This window comes from Haematobia irritans, chromosome 4 (genome assembly GCF_050003625.1).
Source record: "Haematobia irritans isolate KBUSLIRL chromosome 4, ASM5000362v1, whole genome shotgun sequence".
Taxonomy (NCBI): Eukaryota; Metazoa; Arthropoda; class Insecta; order Diptera; family Muscidae; genus Haematobia; species Haematobia irritans.
The window spans coordinates 44,790,825-44,806,179 of NC_134400.1; the positions used below are offsets into that span (position 1 = coordinate 44,790,825).

The following is a 15,355-nucleotide window of genomic DNA, read 5'->3' on the forward strand; positions in this document are numbered from 1 at the left end:
GCTGTTTAAATTAACGCAACATCTCTGTTCTCATGTTGCCAAAAAAAAATCCATTCATATAAAACAGAAACGTGAGTTGATCGGGTGGTTATCGTAGTGTGTGCATTTGTTTTATTGCATAAATATAGTTAATAATAGTTGAACATTAGATAATAAGAAAGCGTGTCTGGCCGTGCCAAATAGAAATGACTTAAGGAACAAAATCGTATATCAAAAGGTTACAATAAAACTTTGAAACAAAAGAAGAAATCACTTCTGTTGATTGTAACAAGCCAGAGGGTGTACGTGACTTTTGTATTTCTTGCAATGGTGGCATATGACCGAACGAGCATACATACAACATAAACATACAGACGTCACTGTTTGTAGTTCTAATCGCCATTGCCCATTAGACCAAATCAAGTGAAGACAGAATTCGCCCTTTTTTATATCAATAAAGGATATATAGAATTAATATATGAACTATAAGCTGTTTATAAATATTAGTGAAATGACATTTAATGGTTAATCGCAATAATCGTGTGAAAACAGTGATAAATTTAAAAATAACCTTGTTTAAACCCCTCTCTTCCCTGCACATCTCAACGACATTATTTGTCTGGTAGTTCCTCAGTACAAAAAAGGAACAATAATACGGAAATAAACTTAAATTTATTACGAGCCCGCTTTGCATAATAAGAATTTGACCAAAAAAGCTCTTAGTTACTGGTTTCTGATCGAGACGACCATAGAAAAGGTGAGTCAGTCAAAGGTTTTTAACATTATTTCAAGGTACTCTTGTTTGTTATTTTGATTTCTTTGTTTGGATCTATCGCCTAGAAAGTAAGCTGTTGTTTAATTATTTGTTTTTTATTCACTGGAGATACTAGGTTTTTTTTATTGTTATTGTTGTCCATTGATTTCAGTTTAATCTATTAAGGGGCTTGTCTTCAATATGCGATAAGGGGACAAATATTAATTGTCTGGGTGTGGAGCAACTGCAGTTTATGGGCCCCTCACCGAATTGCTTAAAATTAATATATGTTGTGTCATTCGATTAGCTGATTCCAACAAAGTGACCCATACCCGGGGGAAGTACCCGGGTCTTGAGATATAGCCCTCCAAAGGGTCAATAAAAACTTGATATATCTCTTTTGTTTTTTGCCCAAGCGTGACAAATTTGGTATTATATGAAAGCTTATTCAATGCACTTTTATACTGTATATATATTTTTTTAATTTAATTTAGTTTGGGAGATAAAAATAAAAAAAGAACATTTTTACCCAAATTTTTTGTTTTTTTTCCTTATATCTCAAAAACGCTTCGATTATACCCTTACATTTTTTATATATAGATTGAAAGCCTATATTCTGGCGTTTTGATTGATATACAACATGTATTTATAGGTCCACTTTTAGTAAAGTTATGAAATTTTTATTCTGAGTAGAAGAAGTTTTATTACTGAAATAATTTTTGTATGTTATAAGTATTAACCCAAAGGGGGAGAGTAGCCGGCCTTCGGCCGGGGTTTAAGACTTTCTTCTATGGACAGAGTCCAAAGTGGGCTAACGCAGACCCAAGGGGGGAAAGTAGGCGGCCTTCGGCCGGGGTTTAAGACTTTCTCCTATGGACAGAGTCCAAAGTGGGCTAACGCTTGCCCAAGGGGGGAAATGTAGCCGGCCTTCGGCCGGGGTTTAAGACTTTCTCCTATGGACAGAGTCCTAAGTGGGCTAACGCTGGCCCAAGGGGGGAAATGTAGCCGGCCTTCGGCCGGGGTTTAAGACTTTATCCTATGGACAGAGTCCAAAGTTGGCTAACGCAAACATAAGGGGAGAAAATATTTCAGTAATAATACATTTTTCTTTTTCTTCTCAGAATAAAAACTCCATAACTTTGCTAAAAGTGGACTTATAAAGACATGTTGTACATCAATCGAAAGGCCAGAATATAGGCTTTCAATCTATGTGTAAAACATGTTAGGGTATAATCGAAGACTTTTTGAGTTATAACGAAAATAAAAAAAAATAGGGTAAACATTTTATTTTTTTATTTATATCTCCCAAACTAAATTAAATATTAATTTTTTTTGCGTATAAAAGTGCATTGAATAAGCTTTCATATGATACCAAGTTTGTCTAGATTGGGCAACAAAAGAGATATATCAAGTTTTTATTGACCCTTTGAAGGGCTATATCTCAAGACCCGGGTACTTCCCCCGGGTATGGGTCACTTTGTTGGAATCAGCTCACCGAATGACACAACATATATTAATTTTAAGCAATTCGGTGAGGGGCCCATAAACTGCAGTTGAGCCATCGTTTCTTTAGCTTCCCCGAGAATGGGATTAAAATTTGGTTCATGACTTCATTCCTCATTTTCTTCTTCTTTATTTGCATATTCGATCTCCGAATGTTAGCAACCATTATTTATAATACAATTATATATCATTGTTAAATTTTTTGTTAGATATTTTAGGGTATATTTGTACATTTTTTCTTATCTCCAAAAAAAAACCTAGATCAGTAAGATTGGAGCAACCATAATTACATGAAGCTCCAGAAAGGCATTGGTAGATTTGAAGTGTTAACAAGTATAATTAATGCCTAGAATTAAATTTGTCATTGCCTTCAAAAGAGACATGTGTAAATTTAAAATTTTTCTTGGTGAGCCACCTTTTGAGATCTGAGAACAGGAAGCAATCTCTGGGACTAGATTTGTACGAAGAAGCAATTCCACTTATGGTTTTTTTACTGAATGGGGAGACGACACATTATTTTGATGGTCGTCCCTTCCCGAAATCATTCTCAATTCAAAATTCAGATCCCATAACCTTACCAGTCATTTTTTTGTGTGTTTGGACTTCACTTTCCTTAAGGCCGGTATGCACCTCTAGCGAAAAATTTCATTCCCATAAGAAATGCATTGCTATTTATGCTAACGAAATTTTCGGTAGCGTTCAATTTCGTTAGCTGGTACGCACCTCTAATGAAAATAACAGGGTTGTCAAAAGCATATTTTGGTAGCAAACATTTAATTTATTACAATCATTGTGTGCGTAAAAGTTTTAAAAGGTCTGTAAATAATAAACAATTTATTTGAGGAATATTTGGAACATATATTAACAATTTTTAAAAGCGATTAGCTGGTTTAAAATTTGTGTACACAGCCCTGTTTTTTTGTTGTAGACTTAAATAAATTTTTGCTACCGAAAATTTCGCTAGAGGTGCATACCGGCCTTTATGTAGTATACATGGTACTCTCGATTGGACTTGGAGTGAAATACGGAGTCAGAAACTTGCGTCTATTACTTCGTGAATGATCATACCTATACCTAGTTGATATATTTACAATTCAATTTTACAGTCATTGAATATTATTTTGTGGATTTTTTAACTGTTTTGTAGATAACAACCTATTTTGGGCTTTCACCATTCGTTTTACAAGTTCTAATGTTAGCATACAAATCCTTGAATGTTGATTTTCCTAAATCAGTGTCTGTGATCCCTCACAATAAGTTCGGAATAATTTGTCCGTAAGGAAACCGAGAGGAAAAAGTAGTAAAACACTACACAAGAAAGAAATCGTACTAAATTGAGTGCCGGTGCTATTCTCAATAAAGGAATCTGTATGTTAGATTGTAATAACACAGTTAGTGAGTTTCTCTCTTATCATTGTGTGCAAACCAATTCTTTTTTTAGCTCAAAGCCTAGTCCAAACGGCGTGTCACACTATATGTGTTACCATTTAAAAAGTAGTACTGCGAGGAAACCCATTTTGATGATTGACCGAAACAAGTTGAATTCACGAGCCTTTTACATACAAGGTGGCAATGCAAACCATCGCACCAAGGAAAGCATTGTTTTTTATTCTAAAAATTCGTAATGCACTAAACTATTTTGGTCAATTATGCACTTGGTCAATTATGCAAATTCGACACCTGTGTTATACCAGACTAAACAACTATTATTATACTATGGAAGGCCATACGTCATCCAACATCATCAATTATGTTTGTCGTCATTTTGTTCGACGACAGTTCCGTAGACGCCTTATATATGTCAAAATCTGGGTTTGCTACGATGTTTTGTTTAACATTTGAAAAATAATGAAATGATATACGCAATTGATTTTTTTTTTGTTTTGTTGAATTCTATTTGCATTCATCTATAGTTTAAAAGAAAAATCCAATCAATATGCATTTTAAAGTGTTTGTATTGTCGTGACCAAGTTTTTAGTTTGCTTTTCGAAACGGATTTCATCTAGAAGTTCCAGAAAGTGAATCTCATTTCTATTTGCATTCATCTATAGTTTAAAAGAAAAATCCAATCAATATGCATTTTACAGTGTTTGTATTGTCGTGACCAAGTTTTTAGTTTGCTTTTCGAAACGGATTTCATCTAGAAGTTCCAGAAAGTGAATCTCATTTCTAATGTAAATAGTGACACCCATTATCACAATTGTTGAAACTATAGAAGTATGGCATAGTGAGTAAATAAATCGGCATTTTAAAATAATCCGCCGTTTTGAAAAAAAAAAACACATTATGGGTATGAGCTTTTGAAGTCACAGCCACTCAACAATGTATGGCCTTAACCCTCCACTCTCTATTTTGTATGAGATTGCGGATGCTTGTTTTGCGTGCTTTTGCGTTTTATTTCAAAGAAACGAAAGTCTACACATACTGTCATACAATGTCGTAAATAGATTTGGATTCCTCTACTTGGATTTTGATATTGAGATAATCTAATCTTAGCGTAAACAAAAATTGGATTCTGCGTCAATCATTACTAAGCCGTTGACGCCAAGAAATATAACGTAAATACAAACTAGTTCCAATGGTCAGGTGCATTTTTCATTTTTGTTGTTTAGACATTATGTGAATTACTCACGAGCCCCCGTTGTCATATTTCTTAGACCATACATTTTTTATAATGTGAAAAAATTAACTTTCCACTATCTCATAATTATTTTATGTTCTTTGTTTTAGCTATCATCATGTTGGATATCATCCAACCAAATTCTGATATAACCAATGCCTCGCCCCACACTTCAACTGATGTCGTAGTGGTGAGAGCTAAACCGAAAAAGGTATTTAAACCCAAGGCACGTTTAAACCGTATACCGCAGTCTCTGCTCGATGATCCTGTGTTACAAAAAGCCATAGACCGTCTACCAGCAAATTACAATTTTGAAATTCACAAGACTATATGGCGTATCAAGGAAATGAAAGCAAAACGTGTTGCCCTCCAATTACCGGAAGGTCTTCTGATGTACGCCATGGTAATCAGTGATATTATCGAAAGTTTTACACAAGCTGATACTGTAATAATGGGCGATGTTACTTATGGAGCCTGTTGTGTTGATGATTATACTGCAAAAGCTTTGGGGGCTGAGTTATTGGTCCATTATGGTCACAGTTGTTTAATACCTGTCGATCAAACAGAGGGCATTAAGGTTCTTTATGTGTTTGTCGATATTAAAATCGATCCTTTGCATTTTTTGGATTCAGTGAAATTGAATTTTAAACCTGAAGATGGTCAAATTGCATTGGTTAGTACCATACAATTTGTGACAACATTGCAAGCAGCTTCACAAGAACTTAAAACGGCCGGTTATGATGTGATTGTGCCTCAGGCAAAACCTTTAAGTCCTGGAGAAATACTGGGCTGTACATCTCCCACTCTGCCGGAGACGACAAAAATGATTATCTATTTGGGAGATGGAAGGTTTCACTTAGAGTCGGCCATGATCGCAAATCCCAAGATAAAGGTGAGTTTTATTACTTTAAAGTGAATAAATTAGTTTACATCCTTTCCATCCCTTTTTAGGCATACAAATACGATCCATATGAGAAAAAATTCACCATCGAGGAATACGATCATAAAACAATGCAAGACATGCGCTATAATGAAATCGATAAAGCAAAAAATGGCAAGAAAATTGGTATTATATTGGGCACATTGGGACGTCAAGGTAGCGCTAGAGTTCTTAAGTTCCTTGAAAAGCGTATAAAAGCCAAAGGTTTCGAGTCCACAACGATTTTGCTATCGGAGATTTTCCCCCAAAAATTAGATTTATTCGAAGACATAGATGCTTTTGTACAAATTGCCTGCCCACGTTTATCCATTGACTGGGGATCTGCCTTCAATAAGCCGCTTTTGAATCCCTACGAACTCTCTGTGGTATTGGATGATGTCGAATATACGCCACACAATAAAGCACCTAAACAGGATTCATATCCCATGGATTTCTATGCCAGTGGAAGCCTCGGCCCATGGACACCAAATTTTAAACCTCCTGCATTGGGTGAATGTGAGAATAAACCTTCGGCCGCATGTTGTGGTCGATGTACACGAGCCGAACTGGAAAAAGATGACGGTGATATCATGAAACAGGCTGCTCTTGATGATATTCTAGATTTCAAAAAAGGATAAATACAAAGGGCTATCACAGGAACTTTGCACACCAGACTTCCATTGGTATTCTATGTACGTCAATGGGGAAAACTATTTTGCATGTCGGATGTGATTGTGTCTCCTGCTTTAAATATAAATAGATCTTATCAACATATTGTGTGTATATGCATAATCATAATGTAAATAATGTATTTCTCAATTTTTGGAGACTTAAGTTTTAGCTTAAATCATGAGTTTTTATTTTATATTAGTAAGGCATCATACATAATATTTGCGACATATTTTTAGTTCCTTTATTCTCATCTATCTTTTTTACTAGATAAACTTTTTTAGTTAAAATTTTAAAATTTTTGTTTTTTATTCAAACTAAATGTAGAGTATTTGATATCATGTCAATATTTGCTTGAACAACAGACCCTAGCAAATAGTCAATAAAAGGAATGATAAAAACTATTTTCTTAAATCTTTTAATTACCATTAATATTTGAAAAAAATGTATTGGGCGAACAAAATGGATTATTAAATTCCATATTACTTAGCCAGAATTCATGTTAAATGAAATCATTATGCGCCCAATGGATTTTCCTATTTTCTGTCGACTTCTTACTAAATTTGTCTATTGTTTCTACTAAAGAATTATTTTGTTTCCTGTTTTACACCCTATGAAAGAGCCCCTCAAAATCAAATCATTTATTTGACCAATTTAGGTCAAATAGTAAAATAATGGCATTTTCTTAATATATTATCTATAAAGAAGTTATGTAGTGAGTTTCAAATGGTAAATAATCGATAACATGGTAACGAAAATTTCGCTAGCAAAAATGGTAGCAGAATTTTAGAATTGCATACATCAGCAATAGATAATGATGCTCAATTCCATGACAATAATACATTTTAGTCACATTTCTTATGAAAGCGAATCATAAACAATCGATAATAACGTATCTATCAATTTGCGGGTAGCTGACCTTGCAGCATAGGGAAAGTACCTAGGCAAGCAAATACCCCATAGGAACAAATATGTTAACATCGTTGTAATCGACTGTTTCCTGTAAGAATCACATGTTCTATTGGCACTCCAACAACATTTTTGTGTGTTTAAAATATCATAAAATAAAATATCAGAAGATGAGAAACTGAGCCTGAAATAGCGGGTTGTCACTAACATAGTTTTAGAATTTCTTTTGGGAGAAACTGTAAATGATCGATAATAGCGTGTTCTGGAATTTTGGTTAGCAAATATAGCAATGGGTTTTCATAGCGCAGCAGAAATTTCGTTAGAATTGTATACCAGCTCTATAGAACAGAGTTGAATTCAAATGTATTTCAAACCAGTGAATTCCGATAGCTTCTTTGGAATTGCCTGTTATCGAATATATCGATTGGTCAACAAGTGGCAAATATTTAAACATCTGTTTATGTTTATTTATATTCTGCTACAAAGCCTACTTCTAAAGTAATATAAATAAATTATTTCTGCAAGTTTTATATCATTTCTTAGCAGGATAAATTTTGTATTCATTTCATTGCCAACGCCACTAGATATTGATGTTGTAATTTCGCTGTAATTCGCTTCGAATTTTTCAAAAATGTTAAAAAGCAACAATCAAACGAGGTAATGTAAAAATTTTTATCTACAAACATTAATCCCATTATTCACGCTATCCCCGATGTGATAAATTCTATGTCCAGTTTTGTATCATTTGAATTTGCAAGTGAACTACAAACTGCAAACTGATATCACGCAATATATTAGCAAGATCCAAATTAATTCGGCTGCGATTAGTGGCTGGCTATACCCAAGATGTTGGTTTGAGTGGCTTCTTAGACAACTTCTTACGACATTCTGTTTTGACAATATGTGCGTTTGGTTTGGTTAATATGTACCTTTTTTTCTCGAAATAGTATCGGAACAAGAATTTTGAAGTTTGATCACTCATTTAGTTTAACTTCATGTAGATCGATGTCTTGATTTGTCTTCATCTTCATCTCAGAACGACGTATAGTAGATTGCAGCAATAAATCAATTTTATGCTATAACTTAAGAGTGGAGTAGATAACATAAGTGTTTTTCGACTTGTGATATTTCTTTATTTGCTGTGGTAGAAAGATGGGATGTATGGGAATCAAAATGTCGACTATTGACTTCTGGCTTATTGCAATATCGAAGTTTTACGTTGCATCTATATCAAAATGAACTGAATAGTCTAAGTGAGGCTGAAAATAAATCGGGCTGCCAATTTAACCTAACCTTCTTCGCATCTTCCAACTTTTTGATGTATTTTCAGAATGAAAAGAGAATGCCCATTTAAATCAAATTCGAATTTTTCGTTAATATTCGATTAGGTGAATTTCGTCACTATATAAATTGAGCAACCAACATCGTAATTTCTCTGTATTGAAATTAATCAAAAATATTTTGAAAAATCTACCAAAAAGCCAAAAATTTTACCAATCAACCAAACATTACAAATCCACCGTTTTTTATAGAATTCTACCAACTGTGGCAACCGTGATCCCTAATCTGGTAAGTGTGTAAGGTATTGGGGCCATGGTTGTCACGTCAAAGTTAGTAGAATTCTACCAAAAATGGCAGAAATGTTTTACTGTTTGGTAAAATTCTTGGCGTTTTGGTAGATTTTTTTTAATATACTCCCGCAACTTAAGCTTCTCTATTATAACAACTATTTTTTACGAATTTCAGTTCATAGAATTTAGGTTGAGATAGATGATAGGATATGGCCATGAGTGCTATCAAGATTTATTGCAAAATTTAGTCATAATCTTTAAAATGTTTAATTTGCTGTGCTCTCGTGTGACCATCAAAGTCCAAAGTGATAACATCTCCCTTTTTTTGTCAATTTTAATATTCAGAAGTTTAGTGATAATCTTCAAAACTTTTAATTTGCTGTGCTCTCGTGTGATACCAATACAGACCACCAAAGTCCAAAGTGATAACATCTCCCTTTTTTGTCAATTTTAATATTCAGAAGTTATCGTTTTCTGATAACGCGTTTCTGTTTTGCAAATTCATAAAATGTAAATTTTTTCTCCCCAATTAAAAATCAAATAAAATCAAAAAACGGTCTCATTACATTTTTTTAAGGTAAAATTGATTTGTCAGTAGGATATAGAGATACGTTATAGATATCATATTTATTTAATTTTTAATTATTATTATTAGTGTTTAAGAAATATTTGAAGTTTAACCAATAATATATTTTGTAACGAATAGGGCCACTATGAGGCTATGTTACTAATAAAGTTGAAATAAATAAATAAAAAAAGGAGGAGGAGGATATTACGAAATTTTAAGATACTATTTTGTATGAAATTCAATCAGAAACTAAATATAAAGAAAGCCCAGTTTTTCGATTTCATAAACAAGATCAATGTGGTATATAATCTTAATTTCTTAATTAATAAACAATTTCTAGTTAGTAAAAGAGAAAAAAAAGAACTTTGAAAGAAGCTCATTTGTCCTATACCAACCGTTAATAGCTCATTCACATTAGGCTCGAAATCTACTAAAAGTGGATTTGAAATCCCTGTTTTACAAATTAATTATTATGCATATTATTATAATTTTCGTACGAGCTTATTGGACATGAAGATGAACGAATTGGTATTATTTAAAAGAAAAAATGCCAGATACCTATCTACACAAGCCTGGCTGTGCAATTTCCGTAGCCTTCAGTATTTTTTAATTTGGTAAGATTTTTTTGAAAATTTTGTTAAAATATTTTACTCATGTTTAACTGTGATTGGGACATCAACAATATTGAAAATCTTTAGGTTGATATAATGTTATTTGTGTCACACCCACAGAAATTTTTAGTAGCAAAAGCGTACCAGTTTGGCTTTCTAAATTGCGTGAAAACTCTCAAACTTGGGCACTCTGAAAACCGGACACCTCCCAAAAATGGACAGTTGTCTGGGGACGTTTACTATATTAACATTCAGTCCATTGTGATACAATATTATAGGGTAAATAATCCAGCCTTCAAATACCTGTTAGATGTATTAGCAGCCCACATTCCACCTCAACGCAAGTCTTTTGGATTATCTCCACTAGTAAGATTAGGTGCTAAGCTTCTTTGTCGAAGGTGGCTACCAAAAAGGGCGTAGGAAAGATCGAGACATATCTGTGGCCCAGAGTAGCCTGAACAAAGTTCATAAAGATGTCATAAATATATTTAAAGAACACCTATGCCCGAATTGGATATATTTCATCAAAACGGAAGAAGAAAACTAGTAAATTTCTTCAGCTTTTTAGGCCACGCGGGACACATGTTCGCATTATTGCTCCTTTAAGAAACAAGCACCTACATTAAAACAGAAAGGGATACTATTATGGTTTAAATGTAAAACCTTTATTTTCTATATAAATTTTTTTTTAAAATATGTACAGATCTGTGACCATGAGTTGAGCGGTCGGTAGTTGGATGCATCCCATCATCAATTTTAATTTAAGGTTTTTGACCGGAAATTACAGAGAAATGATGCATTTTGGTTACAACTTCCTTGATTTTTTGGGGGGAATTATTCCCAAAAAATGTCATCGTTTTTCCCTTTTTATTGTCATTTGTAATACCAATTTTTCCCCAAGGGAAACATTTCCCATTTTCGAAGTTGGTTTAGAATAAGGGAAAAGGGAATAAAGAAAAATTCCCCAGGGAGATTTTATTTAGAATAGGGGAACAGGGAATAGGGAAAAATTCCCAGGGAGTTGTTATTGAGAATTGGGCTATATAAGTTTTTTTTTTTCGGCGCGAAACCCGAACATTCCGCAGTTGCCTCAAAATTGGTTCAGATTAAAATGTTTCCCATATTTTTTACTAACATAGTGTACCATCCCAGGGCATTAGGCGACTTAGTCTATAGATTATAAATTTTGTTCAGATGGAGTCAGATTTAAATGTATGTATTTCGGACAAACACATTTATACACAGTCTTACACAAGTTTGCATACGGTTTAAGAAATTGTATTTTCTTTAATTAATAAAATATAATAAAATATGCACATACGTATATGCTTTAGATTATGTAAATTAATTTCAAGAACAAAGTATTTGTCAATTTTCAAGAAGATTTTTTTAGTCTGTATTATAAACAACAACAAGAAACATGTTTAGTTATAAGGTAAAAACCTCAAGGGTATGTAAACTTATGGAGGCTGTGTATATAGCACCCAACACATTTGACGGATTTGATATAGTATCGAAAATGTGGATTTACAAAGTGGTGCAGGGTATAATATAGTCGGCCCCGCCCGACTTTAGACTTTCCTTTTTTTAATTTTTGTCGAACGAAATCTTGTCTTTCTTGGTGTAAGAAATAAACCGTGTTTTTGTACCTCCTTATATTTTCCAAAAGTCGAGTATTAAATTCGAGTTTAGCCGCTGAAATCGCCATTTTTCACGATTACTTTTCTCTAATAATCAATTAAAAAGGATATAAACTTTGCTTTAGGATATTCTCCATTACGTTTTAATTTCGACTTTAGCTGTTAAACTCGAACTAAATAGCCATCTTAAAACCGGAAATTGGGCTAATTTTTAATGCATTTTAGAAAAAGATCAGCTTGTTGTAAAAATAAAACAAAAACAAAGCTGGTAAAGAGTTTGCTATTTTTCCGTCCCAGGTGCAATGATGAATGCTGAGGGATTTTTTTGGTGTTGGTCATAATGATATTTGTAATGACTGATTTGTGGCTTTGGCTGATCTTTTGGCAAACACACAATTGTCAACAAAGTTAAAATGACACTAGTTTACAAAAAAAAGTTCATGTACACTTGATGAGAGGCAACTTTTCTTATGTATTTTGATCTGCTGAATTCGAAAGAAAAAAAATATGGAACAGTTTTTGAGATATCCCGTTATTTTTAGTTTTTCGCTTTTTTTCACTAAACAAATTATATCTCGAGTTAGAAAAGGTTTTAAGATGACGAATAACCGTTTATAATTGAATCGGTGATAAGTTAAGTGGTTCAAAAAGTATCGATGCGAAAAGACAAAATTTTCAAAACATCGTATTTTACAATGGACCATTCCGATTATTTGTCATCTTAAGACCTTTCAATTAAGTACCAACAATGATATAATCGGACATTTGCAACTCGAGATATAATTTGTTTATTGAAAAAAGAGCAAAAAACTAAAAATAACGGGATATCTCAAAAACTGTTCCATAAATACATAAGAAAAGCTGACTCTCATCAATTGTACATTTTCAGTGTAAACTAGTGTTATCAGTGATTTTTGCATGAGTGTGCTACAGTTTTATTATTTTCATAACTTGATAATCTATTTTACTTTTATGGACACAATCATCGTGTGTATTTCTAAAGTCAAAACAATTGCATTTGTGTATTCTTTTTTTTACTCTAAAGTATTTTAGACGATTTACAAGCATTTAGTCAACAAGAAACTTTTGAAGCCTTAAGACCTACAACTCTTGAATTAGAAACAACCTCCAGCAATATACCAGTGTCGACATTTGATCAAAATAGGAACAATTGTTCAAATAATGTTAACAAAAATGATGAATTTAAACCAACGACTAGTCCAAATGGAATGTCAACTAGAAATGCTTATATGGATGATACTACAGACTCGCTAGCAGCACGACAACTTTCAAGTGGATTTATGCAATCGTTTTCTCCGCCCCTAACAAAAGCCAGAACCCAGCTAAAAGAGTTAATGTAAGTTAATAGGAATTAATAAATTAGTGTTTATTTATTTTCATTTAAGATTAAATTACATTTGATAATTTGGTGTTTTTGCTATTCTTTTTCAGAGGGAAACAGAATAAAATCTATATCGATTTATCTGCAGAGAAATTCAAATTGGATAATGGTGAAGTAGCTAAATTGCATGATATGGTATGTTAAATCTGTTTATCGTACATATAACATTTTTTTTATTATATCGATCATAGAAATCACAACGATTTTTGACATTAAACAAGCTGGTATAATAGTTAATAGACCTTCACATAGAAAGAGTGACCATAACCGAACAGCAAAAGATTTTACAGCAGTGATATAGACACCATCTCCTAACAAATAGGTGGTAACTTTTTTAAAAATTCAAAAAATATCAACAATTCACCTTTAGCTTTCTAAAAATTTAAAATTAATTAATTTTAATTGTGCTCATAACAAAATTCTCCAATTTTTACTACTTTAGGTTAGGTAAAGTTACAGCTCATTATTCAGTCTTACGTTCACACTATGGCCGAAATCTCTTATTTTGACATTTGCAAAACTCGGGAGTGCGTGATTTGTGTTAACTTAGTATTCAACTCATTGTGATACGTCACACAGTGGTTCCAATTCGCTTTTTTGGAAATTATTCTGCAACTTTTGCATGGATAAAGATCTCAACATAAGTACTAACCCAGCAAAAACTAGGTAACCACATCTCATTACAATTGGCATTACCAGGAGTACAGCTGTCATTACACGTTGCATTACATTGTGGTGAGTTATAATGACTAACTTGTAACGACAAAAATAAATACTTCTCGGTAATTTTCGAATTGTTATTCTCAAATTTTTATGCAGTTGGCTGTTAATGACTTAATAAAATAGAATGTTTGTACCATTAGGTATAATAATTCACATAATTGAGTTTTTACTTAAAAAATCAAAAAAAAAAAAATCATAGAGAAAAACACCTCAACTTTTACACAAAGAAAAAATTATGTTAATATCAGACTAAACTACGGTTGACCGTGTCGAACGCATTCGACATTTCAAAGGTGACTGAAATCCCATCATCCCTTGTTCGAGAGGGCTCTCACTGTTAACCACAACTTACCTGTTCCTGTACCTAGGTGACATTGACTCAGGTGCTCCAACCATATGTGTAGAGGTCGTCATGAATAAGAGGCCGTCATAATAAAGTGAACAAAATAATTTGTTTCAAAATACCTTTTATACTTACGATTTTATTAAACATTTTTAAATTATTTAAAGGAGTATTTAAATTTCTACTTAAACACAAAAATAAATAAGAAGCAGTAATGCATTACAATACAAAATTAAAAACACGCCAAACTATAGTATGTGAAAAATCTCTTTTCAGATGAATGATGTTAAATTATATCGAGAAAAACTATTGAAGATTAAAAAACAAATGCAAAACATATATCAACGTACAAAAGTTTTAAAGGTAAGCTATATAAGATAATAAATAGAACACAAATATTTTAGTTAGCTTAATATTATTTCTATCATTTGTTTTGAGATTTTTCACAATTCCATAAAATAAATAGTTGAAGAATATCGTTAAAAACATAAATTTAGACAATTTTCTTATTTATATCAAATCAAAACTTATATCAATTTTGTGAAGTTGCTCACAAGAAAATTACTTTTTTCGATAAAAACGTTTTTTTCCATATGTATATAAATATTTTAAATTTATTTTTAGAAAAGAGCTCAAAATATACAAACTTCTAAAGAAAAGGAGCTACAACGTAAATTACAGAAACGACAACTGGAAGAGGCATTGATAGCCAAACAACAAACACAACAATAGTAAAGGACACAGCTTTCTTAAGCTGCTACAACATCATTGAAGTTATTACCGATATGTATGGTAACTATACACATCCAAGTGTTTTTATTATTATTTATTCTAGCCATTCCCCCAAATACAAATATTTATATGGTTTCAATGAGAAAATAAAATATAATTTTAATTTTGTTTGGCATTTGGCTAATGAATGGGAATTTTTTTTTATGTGAAAGCCGTAACTATGTACGGTTTTCGCAATCCTAACTTCTCGGCTATTTGTTTAATTTTAACATAGTTTTAGTCGGTTAATGCATAGGACGTTTTCTATTTAGTTGTTTGACAAGAATTAACAAAAATATGTTAGCTTTCATTTATGTTCTTAATTTGCCATCATTCCGATAATAACGTAGCCTTCAATGGAAGATTATCGTAA

The 15,355-nt window shown here is 32.5% G+C and overlaps 2 protein-coding genes across 4 annotated transcripts; both read left to right on the top strand.

Moving 5' to 3' along the window:
* The first annotated feature begins 77 nt into the window (after positions 1-77).
* Positions 78-6,848, top strand: Dph1 (diphthamide biosynthesis 1). 2 transcript variants are annotated; one of them, XM_075304438.1, is made up of 4 exons: positions 78-402; positions 606-736; positions 4,967-5,748; positions 5,808-6,848. In XM_075304438.1, exons 3-4 carry the CDS (start codon positions 4,975-4,977, stop codon positions 6,411-6,413), a joined length of 1,380 nt encoding a protein of 459 aa, XP_075160553.1. In that variant the 5' UTR covers positions 78-402; positions 606-736; positions 4,967-4,974; the 3' UTR covers positions 6,414-6,848. The 2 variants fall into 2 exon arrangements, with proteins under 2 accessions (XP_075160553.1, XP_075160552.1); XM_075304437.1 differs by having other exon boundaries at positions 78-736.
* A 969-nt stretch (positions 6,849-7,817) lies between these two features.
* Pldn (biogenesis of lysosomal organelles complex 1 subunit pallidin) lies at positions 7,818-15,131 on the top strand. 2 transcript variants are annotated; one of them, XM_075304443.1, is made up of 6 exons: positions 7,835-7,893; positions 7,939-8,010; positions 12,789-13,100; positions 13,196-13,280; positions 14,488-14,574; positions 14,836-15,131. In XM_075304443.1, the coding sequence occupies exons 2-6, from the start codon at positions 7,985-7,987 to the stop codon at positions 14,941-14,943; spliced, it is 618 nt and encodes a 205-aa protein (XP_075160558.1). In that variant the 5' UTR covers positions 7,835-7,893; positions 7,939-7,984; the 3' UTR covers positions 14,944-15,131. The 2 variants fall into 2 exon arrangements, with proteins under 2 accessions (XP_075160557.1, XP_075160558.1); XM_075304442.1 differs by having other exon boundaries at positions 7,818-8,010.
* The last annotated feature ends 224 nt before the right edge of the window (positions 15,132-15,355 follow it).